The sequence below is a fragment of the Bos taurus genome, chromosome 23, assembly GCF_002263795.3.
Source record: "Bos taurus isolate L1 Dominette 01449 registration number 42190680 breed Hereford chromosome 23, ARS-UCD2.0, whole genome shotgun sequence".
NCBI lineage: Eukaryota > Metazoa > Chordata > Mammalia > Artiodactyla > Bovidae > Bos > Bos taurus.
Genome location: NC_037350.1, coordinates 39,976,756 through 39,994,790, shown reverse-complemented (window position 1 = coordinate 39,994,790; position 18,035 = coordinate 39,976,756). Strand labels below are relative to the sequence as shown.

General features: G+C 41.8%; 1 protein-coding gene across 1 annotated transcript in view; it reads left to right on the top strand.

Annotated features, from left to right (window-relative positions):
* The window catches only part of CAP2 (cyclase associated actin cytoskeleton regulatory protein 2), a 134,996-nt gene that overhangs the window by 7,719 nt on the left and 109,242 nt on the right, over positions 1–18,035 (top strand). The window contains 1 exon segment of the mRNA NM_001098979.2: positions 15,515–15,636. Coding sequence (NP_001092449.1) covers positions 15,516–15,636 — 121 coding nt within the window. The 5' untranslated portion in view covers position 15,515.

The window sequence follows — 18,035 nt, the reverse complement described above, 5'->3', positions numbered from 1 at the left end:
ATTCCAGCTTATGCTTCCTCCAGCCCAGCATTTCTCATGATGTACTCTGCAGAGAAGTTAAATAAGCAGGGTGACAATATACAGCCTTGACATACTCCTTTTCCTATTTGGAACCAGTTTGTTGTTCCATGTCCAGTTCTAACTGTTGCTTCCTGACCTGCATACAAATTTCTCAAGAGGCAGCTCAGGTGGTCTGGTATTCCCATCTCTTGAAGAATTTTCCACAGTTTATTGTGATCTACCCAGTCAAAGGCTTTGGCATAGTCAATAAAGCAGAAATAGATGTTTTTCTGGAACTCTCTTGCTTTTTCGATGATCCAGTGGATGTTGGGAGTTTGATCTCTGGTTCCTCTGCCTTTTCTAAAACCAGCTTGAACATCTGGAAGTTTATGGTTCACATACTGCTGAAGATTGAAAATAAGAGTCTGTGATGTGGCGAACCATTTCTGCAGGTTTAGTGTTGATAAATTAACTGATTCATTGCTTGATAGTGACTCCTTATTTTACTAGATTCAGAGATTTTTGAAAGGTCAAGTTCTTGATACTTGTGACACCTCTCCAAAGAGGATGATAGCCCAGTACATTTTATTTATTTATTTTCAGGCAGTTATGTTAATATCTTTATTCATTTTTCTTGTTCTTCACTTGGAGGCATTCTCTGTAATGCATTGCATTTGTGTATATGTATGTGTATAATAACCAGACAGATAGCACTCTGGATCTGTAAATGTATAGCTTTCTCCAAGTTTGGGAAGTTTTTGGCTGTTATTTTTTCAAGTATGTTTCCTACCTCAGTCTCTTTGTCCTCTCCAGAAATTCCAGTGACACTAATATCAAACCTTTTTGTATTATCCCACAGGCTTTTTAGGCTCAGTTCACTTTTTTGTCCCGAGAAGGCAGTGGCACCCCACTCCAGTACTCTTGCCTGGAAAATCCCGTGGACGGAGGAGCCTGGTAGGCTTCAGTCCATGGGGTCACTAGGAGTCGGACACGACTGAGCAGCTTCACTTTCACTTTTCACTTTCATGCATTGGAGAAGGAAATGGCAACCCACTCCAGTGTTCTTGCCTGGAGAATCCCAGGCACGGGGGAGCCTGGTGGGCTGCCGTCTATGGGGTCACACAGAGTCGGACACAACTGAAGCGACTTAGCAGCAGCAGCGGCGGCGGCACTTTTTTCTTCAACTTTTTTCTCTTCTTTAGATGGGATAATATCTACATCAAGTTTATTGACATTTTCTTTGTCATCTCTGTGCTGCTTTTGATCCCATCCCATACATTTTGTACTTGTTATTGTATATTTCAGTTCTAAAATTTTCACTTGTTTCTTTCTTGTAGGTTTTGTGTCTCTGTTGAGAACTCTGATCTTTCAATTTATGTTGAGAGTGTTTACCTTCATTTCTTAGAACATAGTTAAAAACAGCTTCTGTAATCTATCTGATAATTTCAACATCTGTATCATCTTGGAGTTGGCATGTGATAATTGTCTTTTCTTTTAAGGGTTGACCATGTTCTCCTGGTCTCCTGCATGTTACTGATAATTTTTTTTTAACTGAATTCTGAACATTTTGAGTATTATGTTGTGAGACCTCTGGGTCCTTTTGAAATGCTCAGTGTTTTCTTTTACCAAGCAATCAACACAGTTCTATCTTGCATCCTGTGGGAATGGTTCCAATATCAGTTCAGTTTTCAAAGCCTTTGCTCTGTTGCGTTGGATCCCATGGAAGCACTGTTTAGGGGTTAGTCTGGGACTTGAGCAGTGAGATTTGAGCAGAACTTAAATCGTAGTTCAGTTCTCAAAGCCTTTGGATCTGTCCTACACATACATAGCTCAGGGGTGAGACTGGGGGGTGTCCACTGGTTCATGTACAACGTCAGGGGACCCCCTTCTTCAGCTGTCTCCATTCTGAGATTCCTCCCACACTCCCCTTCCCCTGGGATCCTTTTGCTGCTCTTCTGGCCAGAAGGACTAGGTTTCTGTTGAGGTGTTAGCTACTTCTGCTGCTGCCGTTCAGTTTCCCCAAACAGGGGCCATCCTTAGGACAAAGAAGTAACAGAAAATAAGAGGGGAGAATGACAGGGATTCTGACTACACTCTTTGGATCACAAAGGGCCCTTTCCCTGCTCCTCAGGCAATACGATTAGGATTTTGGGGAGGTATTTTAGCTGTCTGTGCTGCTGCTTGCTCTTCTACCATACAGTTCTCTGATGGGCAGCCACTCTTGGAAAAGAAAAAAGGGAAAAAACCCAAGCAATCCAGACTTTCCCTGACATCCTTCCATTTATATGGGCCTCCTTTTCAAGGCTTCTGATTGAAAAGAGGAGGGTTCTCTCAGAGATTTTTTTGTTTGTTTTTTCATTGGCCGCACCATGCAGCGTGGATGACTACCCCGACCAGGGATCGAACCCACACTCCCTGCATTGGTGACGCAGAGCCTTAATCACTGGACCACCAGGGAAGCCCTCTCTCAGAGTTTTTGTTGCTTGTATCCTGTGTGCAGTTCCAACTGCAAGTCACCTCTGAAGAGAAAAGAGGAACAAGCCCAGAAATGCACTCCCAAATGGATTCCTTTTCCCAGTGTTGATTGCCCTTCTCAATACTCCTGCTGCTGTTTATCCTTCAGGGTCAGGAGTTGCCTCTTGCATTTGAACACAGTTTAGAGACAGGCTGTGGTGAGCATATTCCCTCTGAATGGTCTCTGGGAGCCCCTCCTCCTTTCTTACTCCCTTTTTCCACTTTTCCCCCATCCCTCACCATTCTTTCCTTTCTGCTTCTCTTTCTCTCTTTCCCCTTTACTCTAAGCTCCCAGGTCCAAAGAGCGAAAAAGAACTTTGCATCTTCTGGTGGTCCACAGCTCTATTTAAAAACTGATCTTGTCATAAGTAGTAAATCGAAGTCAAGTATGGAAGTGGTCAAGTATTTTGAACGTCAAGTATTTTGGCCCCTACAACTAGTTCCAGGAGTGAGGGGTGTGGCCATTCAGAGCAACCTCTGGTCAAGTTTAATTACTACCTGTGACTTTGTAGGGAGATGAGAGTGCCAGAATCCCTCAGATTTAACCAGTTTTCAACCACCTCTTTAGAAAAAGAAGTACTTATTTTTGTTTTGTTTTTTGTAGCTTTGGTGGCAGTGGTGGTTTAGTTGCTAAGTTGTATATGACTCTTGCGACCCCATGACTGTAGCCTGCCAGGCTCCTCCATCCATGAGATACTCCAGGCAAGAATACTGGAGTCAGTTGCCATTTCCTTCTCCATTTTGTAGCTTTATTGAGGTATAATTTTGCATACCGTAAAATTACCCACTTAAAGTGCACAATTCAATGATTATTAGTGCATTATACAACAGCCACCACAATCCTGGCTTAGATCGTTTCTATCTCTTCAAATAGAAATTTTGTACCCATTTGCAGTCACTCCCCATTTCTCTCCCCAGCCCCAAAGTGAAAGTGAAAGTCACTCAGTCGTGTCCAACTCTGCAACCTCATGGACTGTAGCCTGTCAGGCTCCCCGTCCATGGAATTCTCCAGGCCAGAGTACTGGAGTGGGTAGCTGTTCTCTTCTCTAGGGGTCTTCCCAACCCAGGATTTGAACCCAGGTATCCTACATTGCAGGTGGATTCTTTACCTTCTGAGCAACCAGGGAAGCCCCTCCCTAACCCAAGGCACCCACTAAACTACTTTCTGTCTCTACAGATTTGCTTTTTCTGGAAAGTCATATAAATGGAATTATACAATACACGGTCTTCTGTGTCTGCTTCTTTCACCAAGCATAGTGTTCTTGAGGTTTGTTTATGTTGTAGTATGTGTCCATACTTCACTCCTTTTTATTGTTGAATAATACTCCATTGTACGGATGGACCACATTTTGTTCATTCATCTTTCAGTTGATGGACATTTGGGTTGTTTCCATCTTGTGTGTGTGTGTGGCCATTGTGAATGATGTTGTCATAAACATTTGTGTACAAGTCTTTGTGTGTGTGCACACATTTTTCTTTTTTTAATGTTTATTTATTTGACTGGGTCTTAGTTATGGCATGTGAGATCTAGTTCCCTGCTACTGCTAAGCCCCTTCAGTCATGCCCGACTGTGCGACCCCATAGACTGCAGCCTACCAGACTCTTCTGCCCATGGGATTCTCCAGGCAAGAGTACTGGAGTGGGGTGCCATTGCCTTCTCCACTAGTTCCCTGAGCAGGGATCAAACCCAGGCCCCCTGCATTAGGAGCAGGGAGTGTTTGCCTCTAGACCACTAAGGCCATCTCTGGATATATGTTTTCATCCCTCTTAAGTAGGTAAATATGAATAGAATGGCTGAACAGTATGGTAAAAATGTGCTTAACTTTTTAGGAAACTTCCAACCTTTTTCCACAGCAGCTGCACTATTTTACATTCCCACCGGCAATGTAGGAAGGTTCCAATTTCTTCACAACCTTACCAGCACTTGATGTTGTTTGTCTCTTTGATTGTAGCCATCCTAGTGGGTATTTTCAGTTCCCCTAGTGAAGGTATAACCCGGTGGTTACAGATAGAAAAGATAACCTGGTGTCGTCGTGGTTTTGATTAGGATTTTCCTGGTGACTTGATGTTGAGTGTTTTTATAGGCAGTGTTGGCTATTTGCATATCTTCTTTGGAAAAACGTCTCTTCAAATATTTTGCCCGCTTTTAAGTTGGTGTACTTGTCTCCTTCTCATTGAGTTTCAGGTGTTCTTTGTGTATTCTGGGTACAAGGCGAACAATACGCTTACTTTAAGGAGGAACAAAAGGTCCATGGAAGCCCTGCCTGGGCCCTGGCAGCCTGGCCAGGGGACTCCACCGTTCTTTACCCAGTGCCAGAATGTGGCCCTGGGGGGAAGTCCTAGAAGCCTCTCTTTGACCTCTCCCTCCTCCATGGCCTCAGCAGAGCAAAACAACAGCAAATAGAAAAGCTCAGGAATAGAAAGAGTCCTCAATACCATAGGAGTGCAGAAAGTGGGTGGGAAGGGAGAGCAATAGGTCTCCAGCAAAAGGTCCTTACTTCATGCTTAGCTAAGAGAGCACCTGCTTCAGGAATGGAATGTGTTAGGGATCTGTTCTGGTCCCAGTTAGCATTCAGAGTCTGTGATTTTATGTCTCTGTCCTTACACAGCCCCATCACCCCAAGTCAGGGCACAGCACCAGCCTTTAAGATATAGTTAGACGTCCCACACGGTTTCTGATTCCGCTGGACTCTCTTCTGCTGAAATAGCCCAGTGCCCTGTGTCCTGGTGTTCTTCAGGGCCAGCTGTCCTTAACAGCCAAACCATCTGCTCCCTAGGGAAATCATGGTGCCTTGAAAATAGAATCTGTGTCTCATCCATATATGTAGCCCCGGGAACTCTGCTCAAGACACATACAATTATCGTAAGTCCGAATGAAGAGGAAGGGATGAGTTCGTGTATTGGAAGTGAGAAAACTGAGACTCAGGTTAAGCAGTCTACCCAGAGTCACACAGGTTGTCAATAAAGGGATTGGGTCTCAAATTAAGATTCTCTGATACCAAAAATACTTTTTCCACTAAGTCAAGTTATGAGTCCTAGCCTCTCATCTTTAGAGATTCCAACTTAGAGAAGAAGTATTTGTACTAATAGACTGAACAGGGATGGTTCTGGGGAGTGATGCCACAGTGTGGAGAGGGCAAATGGGCTGAGGAGGTCATTTCTCTATGTGGTTTGTTTATGACGTCCTTCTGCACCCAACTCTGGATTTGGTGGACACGACAGGAAGTACTTCCAGGAAGGTTATCTCTGATGGGTAGGATGAGGGATGACCTCTTAGAGGGTTGGGATTCAAAGCCTGTGTGCATCAGGGCCTGAAGGGGTCCTTCGAGAAGTGGAAATGGCAGGACTGTAGTATAGAACGGTTGTGGGGTTGTATTTGGGAAGGGGTGAGTTGTCTCACTGATGGACTCTTAGGAACCTGGTGAGTTGTAGTGGTAGGGTGAGGGCCTTTTGAAAATCAAGCTGAAGTTTGCTTGTTTGCTTTTTTCTCTGCAGTGGAACATTGTTAGAGGCTTTATAGGAATCAGTTGGCTAACCAGGATCATACGCATTTTCTCCAGTTCTGTGAAAAATTTAAAGTGCTCTTTTATTCATGTAACTCTCTGATCTCTCCTCTTCTGATTCCACTGTTTCAGAGCTTAAAGACTCTTGAAACTTCTTTGCAGTAAAAAGAAAACAGTGGCTTTGAGACCTCCCTGGTGGTCCAGTGGCTAAGACTCCCACTCCCAATGCAGGGTACCTGGGTTCAAACCCTGGTTGGGAAACTAGATCCCACATGCCTCAGCTGAAAGATCCCACGTGCTGCAACCAAGGCCCGGCGCAGCCAAATAAAAAATATAAATACATATTTAAAAAATAATAAAAATGGTGACTTTTTTGCTGTTTGGTGAGAAACTGGCTCCAGACGGTCCCTTTGGAGACTAAGGGAAAGATGAAGGCAGGTACCTTGACAATGTGAATGTGTGTCTTATGGAACAACTCTCTGACTTGACTGAGCAGTGTCTGCTTGCAGCCTCCTACCACTACAGCTGGAAGGATGTGTATTTTAATTGCTCTTGATTTTCTATGTACGAGTATTTTCATAGCAGATAGTGGGGACTATCTTGATGAATGATACAGCGTATTTAGTGAGCCAGTCAATGAACGGATGAATAATGCCATGATTTGTTTCTTCTATACATACCATTACCCTAATTAGTAATAGTGAACCACAGGATCACTTCCCCCAGTGACTGGTAGGTTACAGAGGAAAGAACAGATAATTGTCTCAATAGTCTCAATAAAGAGAAACCACAATCTAGGAAAGTCTGGTGTGAAGATAGTTAACCAAATATTTTTGAATTTGGGTGAACTTATAGAGAAAGTCGGAGAAGGTGATGGCACCCCACTCCAGTACTCTTGCCTGGAAAATCCCATGGACGGAGGAGCCTGGTCGGCTGCAGTCCACGGGGTTGCTAAGAGTGGGACACGACTGAGAGACTTGAGTTTCACTTTTCACTTTCCTGCATTGGAGAAGGAAATGGCAACCCACTCCAGTGCTCTTGCCTGGAGAATCCCAGGGACGGGGGAGCCTGGTGGGCTGCCGTCTGTGGGGTCGCACAGAGTCGGACACGACTGAAGCGACTTAGCAGCAGCAGCAGCATAGAGAAAGTAGTCCATTGTGACTTTTTATTGTTTGCAGAGAGCTCACATAAAAGCCAACTGCCCAGCCTTACCCTAAGAAAAAGCTTGACAGTCTTCAATTTCCTGTCACTTCAAGTCTATTTTCTATTTAATGTTAGGCTCGTGATCTTTGAAATCCCTTGGATCTGGGTTTCTCTTATAGAGGAGAAACTCCCCATGAGTATTTCTGCATCTTTGGTCTAGTTAGAAGTTTAAACCAGCAACCCAGAAGACTTGGCTCTTTTATTAACCTGAAAATATTCCCAAAGTAGTATTTATTTGTTTTATGAATTTGCTGTGGGAAATTTATAAAACTGTATAGACAATATGGAGTTTTTTAAAAATTCTGAAAACCTAAAGAAAAAGAGCCATAGAGAGACTTCCCCAGTGGTCCAGTGGTTAAGACTCTCCCTTCCAATGCAGGGGGCATGGATTTGACCCCTGGTCAGGGAATTAAGGTCCCACATCCTACAGGGTGCAACTAAAAATTAAAAAGCAAACAAAACAACAACAGCAAAATGAACTATGGAAAACCGAAGGTTCACATTGGAGGGAGCAGGCATGCTCTTTCCTATCACGGGAGGAAGACACTGTAGGTCTCCGTAGGAAAAACTAATCTTGTGTCTCCTTTTAAATGGAAATTTCTTCTGCAAAAATCTGGCTTTCCACCTGATCTAGGATTATACCAGTGAGTGGGCAGGCGAGGGAAAGGCAGTGAGGGGTAGCCAATTAATTAGTCAATCAAAAAATATGTATAGAGTTCTCCATGCACCCAGCAGCATGCAGACTCAGTGGGAGATACAAAGAAAGTGAGATACAACCTCAGCCCATGGGAAGCTTGTACTGGTTTCCTTTTGAGGCAAGGTATACATGTGCTAGCAGAAAAAATGGCACGAGGAGGCATTTGCATTCAGCAGTCTGTCTCGTAGATACCAAGGGTGTAGTACAGACAAATAGGCTGCTATTCGGAGAAGGCAATGGCAAGCCACTCCAGTACTCTTGCCTAGAAAATCCCATGGACGGAGGAGCCTGGTAGGCTGCAGTCCATGGGGTCCCTACGAGTCGGATGCAACTGAGCAACTTCACTTTCACACAATGGAGAAGGCAATGGCAACCCACTGCAGTGTTCCTGCCTGGAGAATCCCAGGGATGGCAGAGCCTAGTGGGCTGCCGTCTATGGGGTCGCACAGAGTCGGACACGACTGAAGCGACTTAGCAGCAGCAGCAGCAGCAGCAGGCTGCTATTCTGGGCTTATCACTACTTCCTCTGTGCCATGGGGGTGTCAGTATTCAAGGTAGCTACGGAAGCTGCTTTTCATAACTGGTTAGACTGAGTAGCTAGGAACTTAGCAGACCTCTTGCCACCGAACATAAGATGGTTTGATAGAGAAAACAGGAGGGATGAAGGAGGGTGTTGTTTTTTTTTTTCCCAAAAAAATAGTTCCACAGAGATGTCCTCAGAGGACTAACTAAAAGCAAAAGTCATATAAAAATGTTTGGGGTGGGGGGAAACTGTGACTATAAAATTACTAATTACACAGGAAAATTTTTGTTTTTGTAATAACCATTACACATAGACTTGAGAAAATCTCTTTTAGAAATGTTGAAGGAATAAGTACATTGACAGAAGAAAGTGAAATGTTGAAAAAAATAATGATAAAGGTGTATTGACCTGAAGTTTTCAGCTAGTCATTTCCGTTGTTTAGATCTTCTAGATGATTGCTCAGTGTTTCAAGTTCATGACAGCTTGATGTAGCAGTGTGTAGGCTAACTATTCCCATGAGAGCAAGGTGGAGATGGGAGATTTTCATGACAGTAGCTGACATGTCTGTCACTGACCTCGTGCCAGACTTTTTATGTTTTGGTATGCATGTTTATAGCAATCCTATGTACAGGTGGTAACTAAAGTAAAACCAAATTAAACTCTTTTTCCAAAGTCCTCCAGCTAATAATTCCAAAGCCAGGCCACCTCTATGCTACCCCAGTTAAAGATGAGCAAAACAATTGAGACTTTATAAAAAGGTTAAAAAGTGTAGGGAACTCTCCCATTCTGGAAACCACTATGAAAAAAAGGATAGGAATACTGTTTCTCCTATGTTTTAAGTGTAGTCATTGTACTATTGGCATAACATTGGACACTGGACATAAAATTGGACAGTGTGTGTGTGTGTGTGTGTGTGAGAAGTCCCTTCAGTCATGTTGGACTCTTTTCGACCCTATGGACCGTAGCCCCCCAGGCTCCTCTGTCCGTGGGATTCTCCAGGCATAAATACTGGAGTGGGTTGCCGTGCCCTCCTCCAGGGGATCTTCCCAACCCAGGAATCAAAACTATGTCTCTTGTATCTCCCTGCATTGGCAGGTGGGTTCTTTACCACTAGCACCACCTGAGAAGCCCTAAAGGTAAATAATATTAGGAACTAAATATCTGCAATTTAACAATGGGTTTTATAAGATGACCAATGAGGGAAAAAAAAATAGTATTTTTAAACACTAACAGCTGGATTTCCCTGGGGGCTCAGTGGTAAAGAATCCACCTGTCACTGCAGGACACACAAATTTGATTCCTGGTCTGGGAAGATCCCACATGCCTCAAAGCGACTAAGCCTATGCACCACGACTACTGAGCCTGTGCTCCAGCGCAGGAGCCACAGCTAGTGAGCCCACGTGCCCTACAGCCAGTGCTCTGCAACGAGAGGAGCCGCCACAACGGGAAGCTCGCAAACGGCAACTGTTGAGTAGCCCTCGCTTGCCGCAACTAGACAAAAGCCCACACAGCAGCGAAGACCCAGCACATCCAAAAACAAATAAATAAGTAAATAAAAACAATGACAGCTACCTCTCCTCCTAGGAAACTGTCTCCAGAACACCTTATTATTCCAAGAACAGTATATGAGAAAATACTGATCAGCTGTATGAAGTTTTTGTAAATGTATGCAGTTGATGTAAGAGAAGTTTGAATTGTTTAAATATTTAGAATGCTAACTTCTTTGTTTGAAAACAAATAGACTTGTTTTATTAACTCACCCAGAGACAAACTATATGCACTGTTCATTCTCCAATCTTTTCTACACTCCTGAAAATCATTGATAAGAAAATATTTGGGGACAAAAAATGTTTGATCAACAACAGAGCACATCATCATGAAAATTCAAAACACTGGGGATAAAGAGAAGATCCCATAAACTTCCTCCAGAAAGGAAAACACGGATTACATCCGAAGGAAGAAGGATCAGAATGGCTTTGGACTTAGCAGCAGCTGCCTAGGAAGCTAGAAGAGAATGGAGTGAAAACTTCAAGATTGCAAGGAAAATTTCCAGCCTAGAATTCTATACTCTACCAAACCAGTAGTCACATGTGAGGGCAAAGTATAGATATTATCAGACTGCTAAGGTCTCAAAAAAATTGCCCTTTTATGTACATGTTTTCGAGGGTAATGCTCTTCCCAGTTAAGAAAGTATCTCAAGAAAGAGGAAGATGTAAAATTCAAGCAACAGGTGATACTGCACTGGAGGGAGAGGGGGGAGAGTGAAGGTAGAGGCGGACCCCAGGGGACAGGTGTGTAGCAGGCCTGCAGAACAGTCTTGCAGTTGGAGTGATCTCCAGAAGAGATGCCTCTGAAAAGAAACAGCTAAGACAATTCCGAGTGTGTTTGGCCCTGTGGAAAGGAGACTTATTCAACTCCTGGAAAAGCTTGGAGATGAGTGATTAAGTATAAAGAAAACTGAGAAGCTGAACATCATAGCTGTAGGAAAACAGGTTGTGCAAAAATGGAACACGATCTTAGCATACCTCATGACTCAGCTGTGAATAGTCATAATTGTTTTAACACTGATGACGAGTCACAGAAAAATTGTGATATCATAGTGTTGGGAGGATGGGACAAGAGGAAATGTGCATTGATGTGCTGGTGGAGATTAAGCAAGAGAAAAGTAAACCCTCATGTTTCTGGAGGGAACTCAATGGATAATGCCTAAAACTGAAGGAAACAAACAAGATGTAGAGATAGAACCATGCTACTTAGAGATAAGGAGGTAATTACTAAAAGAAACAGCTGAAATAATTGAACATGGTTGACTCTTAAGGCAAAAAATGGAAGAAGGCATTCAGGGGACTGTTGTGGTTTTTGTGATAAGCCTTGTAGAATTATTGACTCTACGTTATGTGCATTCTTTGATAAAAATAAAAAACTTTTTAAAAAGTAAGGGGTAATTCAGATAAGAGAAAATGACAAGGATGAGTTACCATTCCCATTATAAAGAAATTCAAAATAAAATACTTAAAAATTAATACAAAATAAGAAATTAAGATTCATCTCAAGTATAATTTCCTAAACATTCAAAAGAGACAGTCATGTAATTCCATGTTCCTCTCCCTTTTTTTTCCCACCCATCCTCACTCTCTGGTCAAATGTTTGGGCTTCTTCTCTGTAAGCTGTAGGTTATAGGGGAACTTCAGCTTAGAGTTGGCTTCTACTTGAGTTAGAATGACTAGAAAATGTGGAGGCCAAGTTTGAGCTGTATTGTCTAAGCCAGTCTCTTGGTTGTCCAGCTGTGTATCTGGTTTCTCTTTGCATCTCCTCAGAGTCTTAGAATATCTCAGCTTCAGCCATTCTGCCCTGTCCCCCTCCTCTGCTGGCTTCCTGACCCAGGCTCATCTGTCTGTCCACCTGGCCTTGACACATTACTTCCTCTGACCCTGCTGCCTACATTTGCTTTGACCGTCCTCTCCACTTCCTCAGCCTAATTCTTCATTCCTGGCTCCCCACCTCCTCATCTGAACGTGGCTAAATCCACTTTGGAGAACCAAGGCGAATGGAACTGCCTGGGAGGAATGTGGAGAATCTGTAGGTCTGTCCTTTCTTCATTCTTGAGAGCCCAGCTGCCAGCTGAGCGCACATGTGGGGGAAGTGTGTGTGTGTGTGTGTGTGTGGTGTGGTATGGGGCAGTGCGGGGGTGGGGGGTGAGTGGGGAGGAGAAGAGAGCACAGCCGTCTTGGACTCCGTCATTTGCCCTGGGAATGCTCGTGTATTTTTGATATCCTGGTGTCGTCTTTCTTTTATTTGTTCTGCATGTCTCTTAGATACCGGTCTAAAATTTAAAACCCAGAGGCATCTTTCCAGCTTCCTTGCATGAGCACTGTTTTGACCTCTTCAGAGGCCATGGCCAGACTTCAGCTCCTGGTGATCTTACATGAAGTGACATCTGATTCGCTTTTAGACTGCATTCCACACCAATCTGCCCGGCCCTGCAGTTTATGGGCTCACTCCTGTTGTCTTTCAACATATGGAGCACTGTGAGATAGTGTGAGTTTGAATCTTGTCAGGGAGGCTGATTAAGCCACCATCAGGGACAGCAGTCCTATGTGTGAAATGTCCCAGGCCTTCCCGAACAGCTCTGGGAGCGGCTGGGGGTGGTTAGTGCTTCTCCATTGAGGGGCAGAGAGACCTTGCTAACAAAGCAAACACATTGTTTTTGTATCACGGGCGAGGTCCACGGTGGTAACATTTGGCACGTTGAGTAACAGGGAACATAGATAACTGTGAACAGATGGGCAACTATTAAAAGATCCAGGGGCTTTTATCATTTCTCAGTTGGCCTTCACCCACCTACAGGATACCCAGTTCCCTTGTTAAATTACATAAAGAGCGCAAATAAATTTCTTCTCCCTCCTCTTTTTTTTTTTTTTTCAATTGCGATGGAAGCAAAAGCTCTGACGTTGAAGAAGAGAATAGATGAGAAACTTCTAATTTTGAATCCTCTTGGGATTAGATGCTGATTTCAGCTGCACACAGAACACTGCCCCATATTTTTAAAGAGTAGCTGCTGGCAGTTTCAGAGGCGATGACTTTCCAAAATAGACAGTGAACTCCCCTGTCTGTATCTGGTGACCATCTGACATTTGGGACACAGACTTACAGAGCCATCCACGTGTTTTGATGCGTATAACCTCGCTGTTAGAAAATGGCAGTGGCATGTCATTAAGCTTATGCTCAGAACTAATGGAATACAAAATACAAAAAAGAAACACCTTACCTGGTTCCCAGAAGCAGTGGAAAATATTTACACATCTTAGAGCAATGAGATTTCTCCACACTCTGGAGAAGTGTTGTCTCTGGTATAGGAGTGTGCTAGTCCTCTTTGGCTCAGGATGATACTTGGAGAGTTCATAAGAGAAGAAGTGGGACTTCCCTGGTAGTCCAGTGATTAAGACTTTGCTTTCCAGTGCAGGGGGTGTGGGTTTGATCTTCGGAAGCTAAGATCCCACATGCCTCATGGCCAGAAAACCAAAACATGAAACAGAAACAATATTGTAACAGACTCAGTAAAGACTTGAAAAGAAGGAGTGAGAAGTCCAGACACTGATTGAGATGAGACATGTCTTCCTCTCTCTGGGGCAGCAGCCTGATTTTGCCCAAAGCAGTCATAGGTTGGTACGGTCAGTTATGGTACATATACCTGAATCTGATGAACCTGGCCAAATTAGATTGGGTTCATCAGAGGTGGCCTTAACAACATTACATTCCAGGGCCAGTAATTTTAAAGTATATCCTGTGTGGGCCTCCTGGTGGTTCAGTGGGAAAGAATATGCCTGCCAATGTAGGAAACCCAGATTGGATTCCTGGGTCAGGAAGATCCCCGGGAGAAAGAATGGCTACCCACTCCAGTATTCTTGCCTGGGAAGTTCCATAGACAGAGGCGCCTGGACGGGCTACAGTCCATGGGGTCACAAAGACTCAGACACAACTGAGCGACTGAGTACACACACACATGTACACTAAGTGTAGCTATCGAAGATCTGTTTGAACGCAGGAGGGGTAGATACCCAGCCCACTTTTATTCTCAGTCCCTTAGCTTCGAAACCAATTTATCCCAGCCAGGAGTGTTGGGTAGCTAAAGATCCATGTGTCCAAAAACAACCCCAACAAAATCTAAATTGTATTCTAAAAATAACCAGCGGAAAATGGAAATAACCATTTTTATTATTTTATTTATCTGTTCATGTATTTTTTACTGTTAGTTTTGGCTCTGCTGGGTCTTCGTTGCTGGATTTTTCTAGCTGCAGTGCAGACTTAGTTGCCTGATGGTATGTGGAATCCTCCTGGAACAAACGTTGAGCCTGTGTCCCTGGCATTGGCAGGCAGACTCCCAATCCCTGGACCACCAGGGATGTTCTCTCATTCTTATTATTTTAAACTAAAACCTACACTATTAAAAAATAATTTAAAACAATTAACACTGAAGCCAATGATAATAAGTAGAAGACAGCCCTTGGAGGGAATGGCATCTGTTGCCAAATGATACAGTTTGATAAACGCATACTTCTTCTGTGCTGGGCTCTTTGGTTTAAGATAATTGAGTAAGCAAGGGTTATCACTGGGTTTAGTGTCCCCTGTAGAATTATACTTTAACAGAATTATTGGAAATAGATAAAACATGCTGACACCATTTAGCAGGAATGTTGGTAATGTTAATTATGAGATATATGTTCATGGGATTTTTTTCTCTTCCTTATTTTTTAAATTATGAAAGTATGATAGCACATTTATAGGAGACTTGGAAAATACAGAACACAGTTACATATAGTTCTTATATATTACAATTATTTTTAAGTAGATAAATTGAGATTTTTAGTTGGAGTTTGAGTATCAAACTCTCAAAAATTAAGAGAACAAATATACAGAAAAGTAGAAGGATATAGTAGACCTGAAAAGCACCATGAACCAATTCAACATAATTAAGATTTATATAATTTTCACACAATAGTAGGATATAAATTCTATTCAAGTTCCCATAGGCTATAAACTAGGAGAAACTGGAACATATCCAGGGACATAAAACAAGGCACAAAATTTTCATGGTCTGAAGGTATTGAAATCATACAGAGTCTGTTCTCTTATCACTATGGAATTATGTTAGAAATCAATATCAAAAGATACTTGAAAATAACCCACATATTTTCAAGTGCAATGGTTCACAGTCTTTTAAGTAAATGTTATGCATCAATTCATCGTAGAATAAAGAAGCATCCATGGAGACACATGATAATGGTATAGAGAGTGAATATTTGTGTATTGCAATATGATTCTTATAAACATCCCTGAATTGAATAGAAAATAAGATGAGCTCAATGTAATTAGTTTTTATTCTGCTGTAAGTTTTATGTTTTTTTGAATTTCACCTATTTCCCTGACATATAAAAATACTCTCGAGGTAATTAAAGCCATAGCCATTCCAAATAATTTTTATTTTCCTTCTCGCTGCTGTTAAGTTTAATGGTGTCAGCTTGCTAATCCTCCCTGATGCTCACATGGCCTCCATTTGTGCCGGCATTTTCCTAGGATGGCAGAGATGCAGGGGCTCATGGAAAGACTGGAGCGGGCTGTTGGCCGGCTGGAGTTGCTGTCTGCAGGGTCACACAGGCCTCCTGGGGACTGCGGGGAAATTAACGGTGTCAACGGAGGTAGGACTGCACAGTTGTCATTACTGGTCTCTTTGTGGGTCACTTTGTTTCCATCATTGAGTTTTCATGAAACATTTCTATGAACTTTAACTCCTCCATTTCTTCCTTTCCATGTGACCATGACGTTAACCAGATGCAAGCGATCCCCCCCAAAAAGAAAAAGAAAGTCTCAATCCACAGTCCACAAAAATTACCTCTATCTGTGCCTGTTAACAGTACAATGCATGAGCTGAATGTTATTATTCTTTTCTTTTAGTGTTTATACTGCTCTTCCACATTCAGTGACTAAGTATATTATCTAAGTCATTATCAAAAAGAAGCTAATGTTCTCTATTAGACTGTAAATTGGAAGAAATTATCATTCTGTGCATTTTAATTTTAAAGAGAACAAGTCATTAAGTGTAAGAACTACAGTTTTGAAGGAAGAGAATCTGATGTGAAACCAAATATTATTTCGAGGTAGCATGATCACATCACATTGCTTTACGTTTACCATTCCTCACCAAATATGTTTTAAAAATTATATGCTAATGCCACACATTTTTAAAAAGAGTTAAAAAATAATGTGAACAAACATATAAAAAGTTAACTACTTCTTTAAAAAGATACTATGCGTGGTCAAATCTGTTATCTACAGTAATTTTTCCAAATTCTTTTTGTCTAAGGTTGCAGATTTAGCAAATAAGAATACAAGACACCCAGTTAAATTTGCATTTCAGACAAACTACCTTTTTTTGGTTGAAGTGTATTCTGAATACTGCATGGGATATACTGCATGATACATACTTCCTCTTAAAATTTATTCTGTGTTTATTTGAAATTCAAATATAAATGGACAATCTGTATTTAATCTGGCAACTCTATTCTTGTCTCACACCCATTGCTTCCATATCTGACCCATTTTGAATTTTGTCAGTCTTTTGGGGCTTGAGAAAAGCCTTGGGGAAGAGGGGGCTTCAGAAAAAAAAGCTTTCACTGGGCAAGATCCACATTGGTGCTTCTAGAATTTCAAGCGTATTTGGAGCTGTGCCTTGCATTACATGCCCTGGGACAGAAATTACTGTGTGAACACAAATGCACAGGCTGGGTTTTTCCCCCCTCCCTACCCCTCAAACATAATGAAAATTAAAATGCCCTGAATGAATTGAAAGGGGATGTTGTTTAAGGGAAAGCTGCCAGGGGCCTGTAAGTTTTTTCTGCATCAAATGAGACACATCTATGATTTCATTTTAAGCTTCTTTTTGTTAACTATACAGTTGGAATATGAGATTCAATAGACTTTATTTGTAAGGAAATATTTTCATGTTCTTCAGTGACTTTGTTTCCTTATGCCTTTGGCATCAGGTGATCAAAAGACGTTTCTGAGATTGCTGCCCACAAATATAAAGCCTGTGAATACATAAAATAAACTCCAACTCCCAGGAGGCTGTGTAGTGTTGCTGAGTTAAGGAAAAAAGAAACCCCAATAATTCAAACCTCACTTACACACAGAGGTACTAGACTGCTCTTTGTACTTTCTTCATAGAAGAAGAATTTCCTGGGGAAATTAATAAGCTAAGCAAATTTGGAAGGCATATACTTAAATTACTTAAATATTTAAACACAGTTTCTAGTATAACAAAACATTCCAAACCAGTTATTAAAGTTCTCTTAAAAAAAACTTAGCCAGCAATTTACTATCCTATTGATAGTATGAAATGAAGACAGGTACTTGGTTAGTAGGATAATTAGTAAAAGGTCTGAATGATGTCCATCCTTAAAATCTTTTCTTATCCTGAACAACATCACTTCCACTTCTTCTAAATTAGTCAGCTTTGGTAATTTTCTAAATTTTATTTTTAACAAATCCTTAAAGACAATCTTCTCACCTTCATTTACACCTTCAAATGTAAACACCATCATTACAATAATGTTATAACTAAGGTTAATTTTTTTAATTTAAAAAGAAACTTGTAGAAGGAACCAGTTCATTACAGATCCATAGTATGCACAGATCAAAGAACTGCCCTATGAGACTGGTGTTATGTTGTGTTTTATGATGTGTTTTTTGCTTACTTTGACAATCAGGTAAGTTAGGCTCAATTCTTGAAGAAATATTTTCATGCCTGCCAATTGACAAGTACTGTGGTAGATGCAGGGGCATCTAAGATGAATTATACACAGTCCTAAATCTTCCAAAATCTTTAGTCTCAATGCATTACTATTCTGGGCCTCAAATGCTTTGATTAAGAGATGCTCAAAGGATGCAGACTTGGGAGAAAGACAGGTCATTAAAGGCTGCCCGGAGGAGGTGTGAGCAGAGCTGAGTGATGAAAGGAAATTGAAAAATATTCCCTTTTATCATTGTCCCTTCTGCTATGTAGAGGCCTCCATCACATTTTAAAACCTTTTCCCACTTT